General features: G+C 45.7%; 1 protein-coding gene and 1 pseudogene across 7 annotated transcripts in view; both read left to right on the forward strand.

Moving 5' to 3' along the window:
- Window positions 1–17,421, forward strand: part of SCLY (selenocysteine lyase) — a 38,800-nt gene that overhangs the window by 579 nt on the left and 20,800 nt on the right. For 2 of the 7 annotated variants that reach the window (XM_072796882.1, XM_072796881.1), the window contains exons 2-5: window positions 4,421–4,533; window positions 11,029–11,126; window positions 11,549–11,649; window positions 16,125–16,305. In XM_072796882.1, coding sequence (XP_072652983.1) covers window positions 11,078–11,126; window positions 11,549–11,649; window positions 16,125–16,305 — 331 coding nt within the window. In that variant the 5' untranslated portion in view covers window positions 4,421–4,533; window positions 11,029–11,077. Of the gene's footprint in view, window positions 1–4,417; window positions 4,534–11,028; window positions 11,127–11,548; window positions 11,650–16,124; window positions 16,306–17,421 lie in introns of all 7 variants that reach the window. The other 5 variants (XM_072796875.1, XM_072796878.1, XM_072796876.1 and 2 more) reach the window with 3 other exon arrangements.
- On the forward strand, window positions 1,861–3,221 carry LOC140616288 (eukaryotic translation initiation factor 4E type 2 pseudogene; annotated as a pseudogene).

Raw genomic sequence — 17,421 nt, forward strand, 5'->3', positions numbered from 1 at the left:
CTGGATGGATTCTCTAATCTGTTCCATTGATCCATGTGTCTGTTTTTGTGCCAGTCCCACCCTGTCTTCATGACCACGGCTTTGTAATTAATACAGCCTGAAATCTGGCATTGTGATGCCCCCAGTTATGGTTTTCTTTTTCAGTTTTCCCCTGGCTATTCGGGGTCTTTCCTGATTCCACACTAATCTTAAAATTATTTGTTCCAACTCTCTGAAGAAAGTCCGTGGTATTTTGATAGGGATTGCATTAAATGTGTAACTGCCCTGGGACAGTCTCTTCAATAGATGGTGCTGGGAACACTGGACAGCCACGTGCAGAAGAATGAAACTAGACCACTCCCTTGCACCAGACACAAAGAGAAACTCAAAATGGATGAAAGATCTAAATGTGAGACAAGATTCCATCAAAATCCTAGAGGAGAACACAGGCAACACCCTTTGAACTTGGCCACAGCAACATCTTGCAACACACATCCATGAAGGCAATTGAAACAAAAGCAAAAATGAACTGTTGGGCTTAATCAAGATAAGAAGCTTCTGCACAGCAAAAGAAACAGTCAACCAAACTAAAAGACAACCTACAGAATGGGAGAAGATATTTGCAAGTGACGTATCAGATCAAGGGCTAGTTTCCAAGATCTATAAAGAACTTATTAAACGCAACAGCAAAGAAACAAACAATCCAATCACGAAATGGGCAAAAGACATGAACAGAAATCTCACAGAGGAAGACATAGACATGGCCAACAAGCAGATGATAAAATGCTCCGCATCTCTTGCCATCAGGGAAATACAAATCAAAACTACCAGGAGATCCCACCTCACACCAGTGAGAATGGGGAACATTAACAAGGCAGGAAACCACAAATGTTGGAGAGGATGCAGGGAAAGGGGAACCCTCTTGCACTGTGGGTGGGAATGTGAACTGGTGCAGCCACTCTGGAAAACTGTGTGGAGGTTCCTCAAAGAGTTAAAAATAGACCTGCCCTACGACCCAGCAATTGCACCACTGGGGATTTACCCCAAAGATACAGAAATGCCAGGACACCTGTACCCCAATGTTTATAGCAGCAATGTCCGCAATAGCCAAACTGTGGAAGGAGCCTCGGTGTACGTTGACAGATGAATGGATAGAGAAGCTGTGGTCTATGTACACAATGGGATATTCCTCATCCGTTAGAAATGACAAATACCCACCATTTGCTTCACTGTGGATGGAACTGGAAGGTATTATGCTGAGTGAAATAAGTCAATTGGAGAAGGACAAACATATGGTCTCATTCATTCAGGGAATATAAAAAATAGTGAAAGGGAATAAAGGGGAAAGGAGAGAAAATGAGTGGGAAATATCAGAGAGGGAGACAGAACGTGAGAGACTCCTAATTCTGGGAAACCAACAAGGGGTGATGGAAGGGGAGGTGGGCAGGGGGATGGGGTGACTGACTGGGTGACGGGCACTGAGGGGGCACTTGACGGGATGAGCACTGGGTGTTATGCTATATGTTGGCCAATTGAACTCCAATAAAAAAAATATATACAAAAAAAAAGGTCTGGGAGGGAGAGGCAGTGTGTGGTCCAGAGCACTGGCAGCCCAGGCACAGAGAAGCGGGGCGGAGACGGGAGCAGCGGGACTGGCAGGTGCACTGCTGAAGGTGGGGGGATGGAGGGAGAGGCCTCCCAGGCCCTGCCCAAGCGGCAGGAAAGCAGGCAAGTGGGTAGCTTCAACCCACTGGAACCATGCATGTTCCTGTTGGCGAGAGGTTCTCGCTCTTTCCACCAGAATGTGAGGAGTGTGTGTGTCTTTAACGTTTGGGTCCAGGCCTAAATCTGAGCATTTCTTTCACGAGACAGTCTGCTCTGGTTGAGCCTGAGCACGGGGAGCTGGGAAAAAGCCCCCGAGGGAGACAGTGAAGAACAAAGTCACTCTACCTTCTTACATTTTGGTTATGAGCATAATAGTCTAGCTTTCCCATCCAGTACTGGCGGCATTCTAAGGAAGAAGCAAATAAAGGAGCCAAGTTACCTATAAGATGTTGATCTGAAATTCAAGCCATAAATGTTTCAATGTGCCAGCAGATTGCAAAGCTGTGTTCGCAGAATGGACACTAGCAGCTTGAGGAAATGTGGGGTCCTTCTAGGAAGGGAGCACAAAAGTGGGGGCACCTGTGGATTTAAATCACAGCAGGACCCCTGTGCGGAAAGGGCCAAGGGTGTCCAAAGGCAGGTCAGACTTCCCAAAGCCTTCAACCTATAGGGTGACCTCCCCCCGCTATAGCCAAGATGTTGCATTTAAAACACAATGTGGCCCGGCGTAGCGGAAGTCACTCCATGAGGCAGTGGCAATGGCGGCGGTGAGAGGATGAACAAGTTCGACGCATTGAAAGATGATGACAGTGGGGACCATGATCAGAATGGAGAAAACAGCACACAGAAAGGTGGTGAGAAGGAAAAAACGGAGCGAGACAAAAGTCAGGGCAGCAGTAAGAGGAAGGCTGTTGTCCCTGGGCCGGCAGGGCATCCCCTGCAGTAACCCTCCTTTCAGGTCTCCAGAAGAAGCCCCGGCCGTCCCACCAGCTCACAGAGCTATGGACAGACTGTCCGACAGATCGGCACCTTTGCCTCTGTGGAGCGGTTCTGGAGGCTTTACAGCCACAGTACGTCCCGGGGACCTGACAGGCCACAGTGACTTCCAGCTCTTCAAAGAAGGAATGAAGCCCATGTGGGAGGATGATGCAAATAAAAATGGTGGCAAGTGGATTATTCGACTGCGGAAGACTTGGCATCCCGTTGCTGGGAGAATCTCATCCTGGCCATGTTGGGGGAACAGTTCACGGTTGGGGAGGAGATCTGTGGGGCTGTGGTCTCTGTCCGGTTTCAGGAGGACATTGTTTCAATATGGAATAAGACTGCCAGTGACCAAGCAACCACAGCCCGCATCCGGGATGCCGTTCGGCGAGGGCTTAACCTACCTCCCAACACCATGATGGAGTACAACACCCACACCGACGGCATCAAAATGCCAGGCAGGCTGGGCCCCCAAAGGCTCCTTTTTCAAAACCTCTGGAAGCCGCGGTTGAATGTGCCATGACCCTCTCCCTCTCTGGATGGCACCATCATTGAAGCTGGCGTCATCGGAGTCTCTTGTTCTGTTGGCGTGCTACCTGGAAGATCCTTCTGTCCTGGACAAGAGGAATTGGAAGAGCATTTTATGTTTTAAGAACAGGCTGATATACAGCAGCTACAACAACAGCTGAGATCACTTAATAAATGGTGCTAAACTAATTAAAATAAAATAAAAATAAAACTCAATGTGGTTTAAAAAAGAAACAAAATTGTATTTAACAGCCATGTTGCTAATTGTATTTGAATTTTTGTGTGGCTTTGTTTAAATATTGTTACTGGTTTAAAGATCAGGTAAATTAATAGTATTTAGGCAGGACTACCTACTGTGTGTGTATATATATGAAAGCCTCTGAAGGTTTCTGTTATTGGTAAGATGTACAGATACAGTTTTACTTAGGAGGGATCTTTCAGGAGGTGTGCTTTTCTGTGACATTTGGCTCTCCGGTAAACCCAGCCCCCGCTGCGTGTCGGCCCTTGCTCTCAGTGCTGGTGGCGGAGCAGTGAGGGCAACTGGCAGAGCTCTGAGCCCCTGGAGCTGACCCATTACTCTCTACTGAGGTGGACAGTAAACAAGGCTAGTGTGTCACACACCGAGGCATGCCTGGGGAGACAGAGGAAGGAAGAAGGGGACTGGTGGCTGTAATTTTACTTAGAGCTGCGGGGAGCTTCACAAGAAAGTCAAGATGGAGCAAAGAAGGAAAGTGGGGTAGCAGGGTGCGGTCACGCTGGGCATGGGGAACTGAGAGTGGGAAGGAGGAGAAGTAGGCCTGTCCGGGCCCAGGGAGCACACAGGAGGGCCTGGCGAGGAATGGGCGGCCCGATCGTCTGAGCCTTCCCCCAGCCCAGAAATTACAGAGCAATAAAAAATAACTACCGATGAAATTAGAGAGCCCTCGGGAACGTGGGGCTCCCTGGTCATGCATGCTTCCCCTCCTTCCACCTGGAGGACAGGAGGCACATCTGTCCTTCAGAGCAGTCAGGTAGGCTTCAAGGCTCAGGGGGCCATGGGTCCTACCAAGGGGTGGAAACAAGTTTTGAAAACCTAAGTGTGTGCTCTAGGGATTATAAGAGAAACTAGTAAATCTTAGATGATTGGAAACTATGCATACCTTTTCCATAATTCATGAAGATTGGGAGATCTCCCAAGTACAGTTGCTAGACGGCTGCCTGGTGTTTCTGCAGAGGAGCACCCTGCCCTTGACCGTATCTGCTCCTACTGGGGTGACAGAGTGAAGCTGTGTGTCCACATTCCATCTCCCTTTCCTTAATGGGCACATCTGTGTTTTCTTTCCAGCAGGAAAGTTTATATGGACTATAATGCAACCACCCCCCTTGAGCCAGAAGTCATCCAGGCCATGACCGAGGCCATGAGGGAAGCCTGGGGAAATCCCAGCAGTCCTTACCCAGCAGGTAATCTGAGAAGGCGCTCACAGATCCGGAGATATGGAGGGCAGAGGTGCTCTTAGGGAAATTGTACACCACACATGATCACTTGGTTTTGAATAGATTTTCTGTTAACTGCAAAGCTGAGGTGTAATTTTTGGTTGGCTTTCAGAGAAGTCCAGACTTTTACATTGAGCCTGTTGATCCCATAACCTTTCATTTTCAACACACTCTCCTGTCCCCTTTACCCAGATGATAAAGATGTCTTATTAAGAGCTATCTGTAATAACACTGCTCATTAAAACCCTTTCATGTCTGGGTCTCACTTGATCCCTACAAAATTTGCAAAATAGATCTTTTAAATCATCAGGATTGCATATAATCCTGGCCTTTTTTTCTCATGAGATAATTACATTCAAATTCTTGATTTTCATTATAATAAAAATATTCTTATTTCCCATATATTCTTATTTTCATGTGGATCATTCAGTTGACCGTTTTGGAAAACAGTTTGCTTCAAATCAGTACTTTTATGTCATGGTTACATTATGTTTTTCAGATGGTAGGCTAATCGTACCTTGCTTATTTGATGCATATCAAAGATAATCAAGATAAAGTGTCTTAACTGTAGATTCTGATGAAGCAAAAGAGCTTTCAGGGGGAGACTGTGGGCAAGCCCCAGGATATTTTGATACATACAACTTTACAGGCTTTTATGGGGTTTCGAACCTATTTAGTATAAGCTTCATAACTAAAAGCTTTTCCAGTATCAGGGACTAGTTATTCATTAACTTATTTGTTGGTTTATTTGGCTTATCTTCTGGACATTGCCTTGTATCCAGTAGTAAATTGTACTCTCTGATGCATTGAACCTGAAAATATGGAGGACAATTAAATGCTAATAGAAAACATGTCTCATAAACAGGTTTAGGAATAACCCCAAAGGAAAAACTCCCCTTCTTGATCTGATGAAACTTGTCAGTGGCTTTTAGGTTGCCCTGAAAGCCTTCATTTCTTTAAGAATCAGAACTAGGGATCCCTGGGTGGCGCAGCAGTTTGGCGCCTGCCTTTGGCCTAGGGCGCGATCCTGGAGACCCGGGATCGAATCCCACATCGGGCTCCCGGTGCATGGAGCCTGCTTCTCCCTCTGCCTGTGTCTCTGCCTCTCTCTCTCTCTCTGTAACTATCATAAATAAATAAAAATTAAAAAAAAAAAAAAAAAGAATCAGAACTAAAGTATGCATTGCCATTCCCTGGTTGGTACTCAAGTAGAAGTGAGAAAAAAGAAAGAAAACCACCTTAATGATAGAATGGCTTAATTATTTTCACTATATTATGATTTAATAATGATTATAATTCCCCCAGGAGAATTTATTTTAGGGAAAATGTTAAGGACGTGTGGGAAGAGTTTAGATACCCAAGAAGATGTTTATCACTGCCTTGCTCGTCATAGTAAATAAAAAGCTGGAAATAACCTCAGTGTCTATTGGTCAAGGACTCGTCACATTAAGTGTGCCGAAGCCCTAAGTGGACTTCTGGAGCCTGTCAGAGCCATGGTGTAGACTATAGCGATGACCTAGAAGCAAAGTAGCAGCCCCTGGTTCAAGTGGGAAAGGCTTGTTATAAAACAGGATGTGCAGTATGGTTCCTTTGTTTCTCATACCCACCCCCTAAAGACAAACTGGATGAACAAATGTGGAAAATATATCGTTTTGCTGTGAGAAACAGAAACCCCCGAGTAACAGTAGCTTAAGCAGGTTGAAGATTATGTCTCTGCCAGCCCAGGGCCCAGGTAGTCACACAGCCATTACCAGGGACCCTGGTTCCTTCTATCACCTCCCATGTTCCACGCACTCTTTCCTCTTGGGGTCACAGTGGCTGCTCCAGCTCAAGCCATCACATGAGTACTCCAGCCTGTGGGAAGGGAAGAGAGAGGAGGAGAAGGGGATGTCTGAGGCCTCCATAACACTTCTGGAAGTTGCATGTACCACTCTGGCTTATAACCCACTGCCAGAGGTTGGTCCTGTGGCCATGCCTTGGCATTCCAACTGCAGTGGAAGTTAGGAAATGAAATCTTAATTCTTAATTAACCTGAGAATTTCTTACTGTAGATGTGGTCTTCATTCAGCCAGGAGCCAGCTGCAAATGTCACCGTGGTAGGAAGGGAGAGTGGAAGAGGAGTGGACAGCCAGCAGCACCAGCACAGATGAGATGCACACCAGACACTTCCACCACAGTTATTTTTGAGAGGATTGTGGGAGGTTTTGATTATTTTCTTTTCGTGAGGTGGACATGGGAGTCTGAGAGGTTCAGGGGACAATGCCACGTAGGGCCGTAGAGGCCACTGTGAATGCCCAGCTTCCATCTGACAGGTGCAGTATCCGGAAGACTCTGAGCAGAGGAATGACATGGTTCATCCCCGCAGTTCTCCAACTTTTCGGGGTCACAACCCCTTTACACTCTTAAGACTTATTAAGAACTCCAAAGAGCTTTTGTTCATAAGTACTATATGTGTAGATACTAGAGCGTAAAATTGAGAAACTTTAAATAAATATAGATTTATGAATTCATTAAAAATAACAGTAAGTCCACTACATGTTAACATCTCTATGAAAAGAACCTATCCTTTCCCAAAGCCCCGCCCAGCAAGGGACTCAGAGGAGGAGGGGGAACCAGGGAAGGAGGGGGAAGAGGAGGAGCAGGAAGGGGAGCGGTCTTGTAGGAGAGAGCCGCTCCCCTTCAGGGAAGGAGGTGGGGATCTGGATCTAGAACAAATTTAGAAGAATGTCATTGTTGTACGTGTTTGAAAATCTCTTTAATGTCTGTCTAAACAGAAGACAGTTGGGTTCCCATACCGGCTCCTGCATCCAATCTATTGCAATATTCACATCATGTAGCCTCTGGAAGGCATCACTGTATACTTTCCAGAAAGTGAATATAAAAACACACGTGAGGCCTTGGTCTTATGATGAAGCCAGATTTGACTTTGTGGACTCCAGAAAGTACCTGCCCCAAGGGCCCCCAAATGACACTTTGAGAATAGCTGATTTCACCAGTATTGGTTGAGTACTTACTTCATGCCAGGCCCTGTTCTGGCGAGCTATAAAGCACAGGGTATGACGTGTATTGGGTTGTCAGGGCATGACTTTGGCCACTGCCTGGAGAATGGACCACGGTGGGGTCAGTGGAGTTGGGAGCCTGCTAGGAGAATATTTCAGCAGTGGCCTTGATGGGGCTGGTGTCTGGGCAGTGCAGAGGTGGGGCAAGATTCCGGGCATTTTTGATGGCAGAGCTTTACAGGATTTGCTCGTGGGTTGCATAATGCGGTATGAGAAAGGCAAGAGCCAAAGCTTTTGGCACCAGGCCCCTGGAAGGACTCACCATTTATTTACGGAGATAGAAAAGGCTGAGAGGAACATTTCAGGGGAGAAATCATGCATCCGGCGTGGAACAAGTGTAGTTTCAGATGCTCTGGCTACCCAGGTGGAGCGAGTGGAGTCTGCAGCACCAAGCTGGTTCTTCAGTCTTGAGTAGATGAGGGAGGGAGGGAGGACCTGGCCTGAGTGAGGGGCCATCTGCCATCTGGATTTGGAGCCCCGCCCAGCAAGGGACTCAGAGGAGGAGGGGGAACCAGGGAAGGAGGGGGAAGAGGAGGAGCAGGAAGGGGAGCGGTCTTGTAGGAGAGAGCCGCTCCCCTTCAGGGAAGGAGGTGGGGACCTGGATCTAGAACACGGGGCCCTTGGGCAGAGTAGGTTTGGGAGGCCAGCAAGCAGAACACCTGATTGCAGGGAGTTCAAGAGGCAATGGGAAGAGGGGTGGAGATGGGAGAGGGAAAGGAGGAACAGGCCATTGCTGGCAAGGGGTAAGGTAGAGGGGCTCTGGTGTGAGGAACTGCCAAGTGAAGGGGGGTTGCTTTAACGGATCATGGGAGCCCCATGCACCCCTTACTATCCGTCCTGCATCCTGAAAGCCAGGAGTTCAGAGTCTTCTCTAATGTTAGTTACAATTACCAAGCACCCTTTACATTTAGTTACACCAACAACTTCAAACATTCCGGAAATTTAAGAGTAAGAAAATGGACACCCAGGTGTCTCCTTCCTAGATCCAACAGTGCTGCCCTTACCTCGATCTCTTTCTTTCTAAATGTACTGCTTTTTCATGAGCCTTTGAGAATGAGTTGCAGGCAGCGTGATAGATTATCACCTATGTGTGTGTGAGAGAAAAGGGACTTTATTGCATCACATTACCATCGTCAAACCTGAGAACCTGGCTCTGAAATGCAGGCCATATTCCAATTTCCTCAATTGAGGATATTACTTTTTTTTTTTTTAATTTATTTATTCATGAGACACAGAGAGGCAGAGGGAGAAGCAGGCTCCCTGCGGGGAGCCCGATGCAAGACCCGATCCTGGGACCCTGGGATCATGCCCTGAGCCCAAGGCAGACGCTCAACCACTGAGCCACCCAGGCGTCCCAAGAATATTACTTTTTAAAGAGAGAAGACTAAATGATTACCTTGGACTGGGGGAGAGAACCACTGCCAGCAAACCTATCATGGGTTGGTTGGTTTCTTTTAACTCCTTGTGCCAAAGTTCTATTTTGGAACATAACACCTGCAGGAAAGTTGAAATAACAGTATAAGGAGCACCTGCATTTCCTTTACCTGGATTTCTCCAGCATTACTACTCTGCCCCGTTTATTTGAATCATTTGAAAGTACGTTGCGAACAGACTTCACTCCTAAATACCTAAGCAGTGTCTTCTAAGAACAAGGACATCCCCCCGCCCCAGGGACTGAACATTAACCCAGGGACAGCATCTCATTCCCATTCCCATTCTAATCTCCTTGCATATGCTTCTGGTGCCATTAGATCCCTTTTGAAAATACAAATTGTAAGTAAATGAAAAGAGCAACTAGAGGTCATTTCTGGCAGTTCTCCTGCCTCCAGAGTAGACAGTGTTCCAGTAGCTCATGTTCCCATGACTCAGTTTACTTCCTCCGCACCAGTGTGGAAGAGACACTGCAACACAGACCCCGTCCCCCTCCGGCAGCCTCGGTGGGGTGTGATTAATGTACGTGGAACCACAGAGGCAAAGTTACAACTTGATAACTTTGAAACCATCACCAGGAGAGTGACCATTGCCACGGACCCCCAAAGTCCCCTGGGATTCCCTTTTGTAATCTCTACCTGGACCATCCCCAGGCAACTACTGGTAAGGATTAGTGTGTGTTTTCTATATTTTCACGGAAATGGAATCTTACAGGGCTTTTTGCCTGGCTGCTTTCAGCCGGCATAGTTATTTTGAGATTCACCCACGTTGGTCACAGTGCTCCTCTGTATGGATGCACCAGTGTGTTCGGACCTTCCTCTGTTGCTGGACCTTTGAGCTGTTTCCAGTTTTTGGCTATTCTAAGTAACACCACTGGGGTAGCCAAGCTGCAGACACCTGCTCTCTTTTCTCAGTAAATAATAACTGTCATAAATACCTAGGACCAGGATGGCTGCGTCACGTGGCAGGTGCATATTTGACTTTTTAAGAAACCACTGTTCTCTCTCCACAGTGGCTGTGCCATGTCCTAGAGGTTCAGTTCCTCCAAGGCCGCCTGAGCGCTTGACTGGGCAGTCCTCATGTTGGCTCCTCTCCTGGCCGCAGAGTGCTGGTGGGGCAGCCCTGTGAGCCCTCATCTAGAAAGTTCTCTAAGACTCGTTGATTAAGTGTAAAAAGGGAAGCATTTGCAAAATAATAGGTGACTTATGAAACCCATTTTTGAAAAGAAAATCCTGTGAGGCACTTATGTGAAGGTCTCCAAGGGTGTTAGAGAAGGTTCTGGGGGGTCCTGCTCCAAACAGCAGCAGTGATTGCCCAGGAAGAACGCTTCCTTCTTGCAGGAAGCCCAGGAGTGAGTGTGGGTGGAGGACAGGGCTCCAGTGGCACCCAAGAAGCGCTGAGGGTGGCTGCCAGGGCAGCCTCCTGCCCATGTTGATTGACATTTCTTAGAGTCTTTTTACACATCACCAGAATGACTAGATTTACCAAACTCCACACACCTTCACTACTTAGAAGTAAAACCTATACAGTAGTCTTAAGGAGTATGTGAATCACTGTATATATTGATTTTTACCACGTACCACGTGATTTTACATTTCTATTTATGTAGGATGGATGGATTGATTTGGTGGTGCCTGCTATCAAAAAAAAATTTTTTTTTAACAAGTAGATCTGAATAGTCAACAAATTTTGGAGACTATTGATCCAATAGACCAAGTAAGAATTGACATTGACATTGTCAGAATTCCCACCTGAAGCCTTCCTTTCTCTGCCACACACAGTTTGATCCCTTCTTTCGTGCCAGCCAGTGAAACTGGGTGATAGATGGGGTGTGTGGCCCCGTGTGACAGCAGATCTGTCCCTGAGGCAGTGACCTCTTGTGCACCCAGGGACCTGCACTGAGAGATGCGGCATTGGACCTTGTGTTGAGGAGTCATGAGCATTCTTTTTGCTTATTTTTATTGTTTTGCAGCGTGATCTTAAGCAAATTATTTCATCCCTTCACCCTCCTGTCTTGATGAATGGGGAGCAAGGCAGATGGCCACAGCTTCCCCTCTCCTGTAGCATCCGGTAAGAAGAAGACCACATCTTCGGGGATTTTAGGGTTCCCGGGAGTCCCCCTGTATTTGCTTCCACCTTTTACTAAGTCTCAGTAGGTGTCACTGAGTTGGTCCTATCTTGCTGCTGCCCCTTCACCAGCATATTCCTAGGTTGTGGCCTATTGTATTCATGTTAATGGGACATGGGTTGTCTTAGAATTGCCCACTTAGAGTTTTTCCTTCATGTCTGGTTCTTTTTTTTTTTTTTTAAGATTGTATTTTTAAGTCATCTCTAAATCCACTGTGGCTCTCGAACTCACAACCCTGAGATCAAGAGTTGTACGTTCCATTAACTGAGTCAACCAGACGCCCCTTGTCTGGTTGTTCTTTTAAACATGTGTTTATTGGACTTAGTGAAGCGACATTAATGAGTTTCCGTTTTGGTCTTTCAAGGTAGGAAAGCCAAGGACATTATTGACACAGCTCGGGAGAACATTGCGAAGATGATAGGTGGGAAACCTCAGGATATAATCTTCACTTCTGGAGGCACCGAGGTAAAGTTTCTAAACAGGCTCACAGTCTTTTAACTGTTAAGTTATATGAAAAAATAGAACATGGTTCCACCTTGTTTTTTGTTTTTTTTTTTTTAAGTCATGCTTTGTCTTGGTCTTGCTATTTTTCAAATTAGCTTCATATAATTAGCCAGTATTTATCTATAAGTAAATTCCAGGTGGTTAATAGGATATTTGTAATATAATGTGTAAATTAACTTGCTTTGCATTATTTCAACAAAAAGAGTTTCCTCTTTATTTTGTCCTGGAATTATTCAGTTAAATCCCTACTAAGTTGTTTGTCTTACAAAGGTTTTGAGGTTTGACTCATTCCAGATGTACTTTTAAATTAATAGAAATAATCAAAAACAGCGGGATGGTGTTAAGGCTTCTGCTCAATTAGTAATAGTGTCTCGCTTTCTTTCTGGGAAGGAAGGCAGGACTGTCCCCCAGAGGTGATGTGACTGTCTGCATAGATTTTCTCCCAAGAGAATCTGCAGCTAGATTATTAGAGTTAATAAGAAAATGTAGCAGTTATTAGATACAAAAATCAGTCATGTTTTTATGTACCAGTAACAATCAGGTGTGTCGTCAAAAATTGACCTTTCTGCTCTCAAGTCAAAATGTAACACAAAGACAGAAGATTGAAAGTTGTATTACTTTGTAGGCAAAGGAGGCTGCAGCAGGAAAATAATGCCTTCAAAACTGCAGACCCACCCAGGTAAAAGGAAAATTCAGCATCCAGGTAGTGTTGATAGGAATCTGGTGCATGTTACCAGCCATGTTCATTATGTCTTCATTGTGGTCTTATGACCAGCATCAGTACCGGCCATCCAAGGCCCATTACTAAGTATCGATACTGAATTCCTGGAACAAAAGATTACAGAAAAACAAGTGAAGGGGTGGGGAAGCTTCAAGAGTGAGAGGGAGAAAAATGTGTTCAGTTTAAAGTCAAACCTTGCTGGAACATTAGTCTGTTCCTCTTAATTTCCAACCATCCCTATATTTCTATAGTGATTTCGGGTTTTTACCAGAGCATGAAAAATATCAAGTACTTAGGAAATAAACCTAATAAAAAAGAATTTGTAAAACCTTTTTAATAGACTCTGCCCCACCAGGAAAGTCATAGAAGTATTAGTGTATACCACCTTCAAGGAAGTTCTGAATAAATAGAGCAGTTCACCATGTTCCCAGATTGGAAGACCCAGTGTTATAAATACATCAGTTCTTCCCAGTTGATCTGTAGTCTGTAGATTCAATGCAACCTCAGTCAAAATCCTGAAACTTTTTTTGGTGGAATCTCAGAAACTAATTTATATGGAAATACCAAAGGCCAAGACTTGTCAAGACCTCTGGAAGATGAAGAACACAGTGAAATGACTTGCTCCACCAGATATCCAGCCTTTTATAAAGCTCTACTGATTAAGGCAGATGGTCTTCAGGCAAGGACAGACAGTAGACCAGAAACAGCACTGTGCCTATAAGGGCACTTGTCATGTGACTGGGGTAACCTTGTATCCTGGTTTGCTCAGGACAGTCCCAGGATATGCCTGTTGTCTTGACATAATTTTAATAGTGCTCTCTTAATTCTTAAGTTTTTCTGGCTCAGATGCTAGATTATATGATCGCCATATATGACTGAGGTAGCATAAGAGAGCAGGAAGAAAGCATGGTCTCTAGTAAACAGTGCTGGGACAACTGTAGGATTCACAAAGAAAAAGGAAATTGATTTCTGCTTCACAACATAAAATAATTGTCACAACTTCAGGTGTAATAAATACCTAATTATGAAAAATAAAATTTAGAAAGCCTTCAGGTGACAAGTTTATATCTTTGTGATAGTTAAGAGCAATGAATTTGTTACATATGATACAGAAAGCATTAACCATAAGGAGAAGGCTGATAAATTGTACCACCACCACCACCACAAAACCAACTTTACTTCATCAGAGTCCTATGAAGAAACTAAAAGACAAGCTAGACAGTAGGAGAGGTTTGCAAAATGTAACTGACAAAAGGCTAGAATCTAGAATATAAAGGCAGGTAACTCAATAGAAATACGGCCAAGAAACTTGAGTATGCTTTTTACAAAGCATGTGAAAAAGTACTTGCTTTCATTATCAGAGTAAAAAACATTGAAATACCTCTGCACACCTCAGAATGATAAAAATTAAGAATTACAAAAGTAGTATAGATAAAGGACAGAGCAGTAAGCGCTCACAGATGCAAAGCATAAACTGAAATGCCATTTTGGGAGTGGGTTGGCGTTATCTGAAGTCAAAGACGTGCATACACTGTCAGCAAGCAGTCCCACTCACAGGGCACATCCTGGACAGGTGAGGCACATGTGAACCTGGGGACAGGTAGACTGCTCATGATAGCCAGAAACTGGAAACAATCCAGGTAGACCAATGTTATTAGGTTGTGATGCACTCCTACACAGCGGAATGTCACACAGCTACCTGCAGCAGTGCATGGATCTTGAGATGTGGAATGAATGAAGTCAGTTAAAGGGCCACTTGAGCCCAGTCTGGCTGAGTGAGGGATCAGGGAGCTGCCACCATGTCCCTAAGCCCATGCCCCTGGGGGCCAGGCTCTCAGTGGCCCATAAGAAGCTAGCTCAGCCCCAGCTGCCTGGTAGGGCCCAACAAAGGCTCTGAAAGTTAAAAAAGCAGTGCTGAAAAGGCGTGCACAGTCACACACACACACACACACACACAAAAAGATCCGCATGTCACCTACATTCCGATGACCCAAGAGTCTGTGTCTCCAAAGGCAGCCCAAATATCCTTGTAAGAGCACCCCCAGGAGAAACAAGCTTGATCACTATGCCCTCATCAAGCTCCCCCTGACTACTGAGTCAGCCATGAAGAAAATAGAAGACAACAGTACACTCCTGTTCACTGTGGATGTCAAGGCCAATACGCACCAGATCAAACAGGCTGTTAAGTAGCTCTTCCACGTTGATGTGGCCAAGGCCAACACCTTGATCAGGCCCGATAGAAGAAAGCATGTGTTCGACTGGCTGCTGACTATGGTGCTTTGGATGTTGCCAACAAAATTGGCATCATCTAAACTGAGTTCAGCTGGCTAAAAATCTAAATATAAATTTTTCACCAAAAAAAAAGAAAAAAAAAAGAGGTGCTTGCATAGGAAAAGCAGAGAAATGATTACCAGACACATCAGGGTGGTAGTGGGCTCCATGGGGATGGGGAGGAGGGGACTGTGATTGAGGGGAGCCTGGGGTGCTTCCACGTGGGGCCGTGTCCACTGTCTTGATCAGGTAACAGTCACTCAGTATTCACTGCTATACTTCTATTAAACTTATGTTTGTATTTTACACACTTTTCTGTATCTACAATTTAAAGTAAGAGAAAAGGGTTTTTTGGGGAGGTTTGTTTGTTTGTTTGTTTGTTTTTAAAAAGACTTCTACCCTGAACCTTTCAGTTATCCACTCTGCCTACAGGAAACCAATTTCATTAGCTTCCTGGTGTCTTCCAGAGTCTATATGTTAAAAGCAAATAAGTGTTTAGATTTTATATATTCTTATATCCTTCCATATTTACCATTTCAATGATTTTTTTTGCATGTATAAGCCAATATGTGTGTATTTCCCCTTTTTTATACAAATTGGGTAGAGTACTGTATATATAATGTCTGCTACCTTTTTTAAAAGATTTTATTTATTTATGAGAGAGAGACAGAGCATACGTTGGGGCGGCGGGGAGCAAAGGAGAGGGAGAAGCAGACTCCCCACTGAACAGGGAGCCCAAGGTGGGGCTCGACCCCAGGACCCTGGGTTCATGACCTAAACCGAAGGCAGACATTTAACCAACTGAGCCACCCAAGCGCCCCTACCTCCTTCTTCTTCTTTTTTTTTTTTTAATTATTATTTAGCAAGTCTGTTTGTATTTGAGATCTTTTTATCTCTGCACATAAAGTGTTTCCTTGGTGTTTGTACCTTGGTATCTGTTGAACAGTGTTGCCTGACTTGTTTAACCAGTCCCCTTATTGGTAGACCCTGAAGGGCTTCCCAAGGTCAAGCTGTTACAAACCGTGCTGCACCTAATAAGTGGCCCGTCTGTACATCATTTTGCTTCTGTGGAAGTGCAGTGGTGGGATCAAGTCCAAGGGTCAGAGGGCTTATGTCAAATGGCCCTTAATATGGCAAATTATACTCCAATCAGTAGGGGGTACTTAGGCAAAACATTCTTTTTTGATAGATTTATGAAATGTAAAAATTCATAACGTTGCTTAATAAGACAGGTATAATTGACAGCAAATGAATTCTGACATTTTGGAAAGTCTGAAACCCCAAGTCTTTGTTATTGGGCAATCAAAAGGTGCGGCTCAGAAGTTGAATTTCTTTGGGACCATTTTGTCCTCTTTAATCATTAGCCACGAGGAAAATGAAGTCAGAGAAACTGCCGCTGTGGCTGTAGCTCAAGTATTATAAATGCCCTTTCTGTTCTCTGCAGTCCAACAACTTAGTGATCCACTCGGTGGTGAAACATTTCCATCTAACACATGCATCAGAGGGGACCCGGGCCGAGCCGAGCGGCCCCCTGGCGGGGGCCGTACCCCACCTTATCACCTGCACCGTGGAACACGACTCCATCCGCCTGCCCCTGGAGCACCTGCTGGAGGAGCAAGTGGCTGGTGAGTGACCAGCCTGGCTGAGTTCCCACAGGGCAGCTCCACTTGCCCCCACTAACCGATTCCCAGGGGAGGAAGCCGCCCCAGCCCAGGTGAATCATTTACCCTCCACACACGGCCTCCCTGGCTGTCCTACTCGGGCGCAGGTCCTACTCGAACCAGCCAGTTCCCACGTGGCAGCCAGTCAGCGCTGCCACCTTCTCCCTCAGGGAAAACATGGGCAGTCAACATGTAGATCTGGGCTCGTCTGCATCCATCAGCTGAACAGTATTTCAGATTCGTGCATGTGATAGAGACACACATTGTTCATCTGTTTGTTTGTTTTAAAGATTTATTTATTTACTCATGAGAGACAGAGAGAGAGAGGCAGAGACATAGGCCGAGGGAGAAGCAGGCTCCCTGTGGGGAGCCCGATGTGGGACTCGATCCCAGGACCCCAGGATCACTCCCTGAGCCGAAGGCAGATGCTCAACCACTGAGCCATCCAGGCATCCCTTCATTGGTTTTTAATGATTGAACCCTGGCAAGAACAAGGGTCAAATAGACATCATCAGCTTTGGGGGATAAACACAGGAATAAATGTGCTCTCACTGTACGACTTCACCCCCACATAAGAGGGAGGCCTCGCCGGGGGCTCAGGGGCACAGGCTCATGGGGAGGGGAGGCACTCAGGAGTGCAGGCTCACCAGGGTCTGAGGGGTGCAGGCCCACCCAGCTGGGGGGCTCAGGGGCACAGGTCCGCCAGGGGGCTGAGGGCTCAGTCAACTGTAGCCAGCAGGGCAGCGGCTCTGACCTTCCGCTCTTCCTGTGCTGTGGAGTCTCAAGACACAGGGCACAGATCACAGACTTTTGAAAACTATGAGCCCTTTTCCTCCCCAAGACAGCTGAGGTGCATGCTTTCCTTTAAACAAAGTCACTTTCCTCTCAGCCTCTCTAATCTGCCTGGAAATCTGAAGGTGAATCAAGGGCAAGTATTTTTATCATAAAGATAAAGGACTGTAGCACAGTACTCTGACTATGAAAGTTGTTTTTTTTTTTTTCAAATAATTTATTTGAGACAGAGATCATGAATGGGGAGGGAGGGAGAAGCAGACCCCCCACTGAGCAGGGAGCCCATGG

This window comes from Canis lupus, chromosome 24 (genome assembly GCF_048164855.1).
Source record: "Canis lupus baileyi chromosome 24, mCanLup2.hap1, whole genome shotgun sequence".
NCBI lineage: Eukaryota > Metazoa > Chordata > Mammalia > Carnivora > Canidae > Canis > Canis lupus.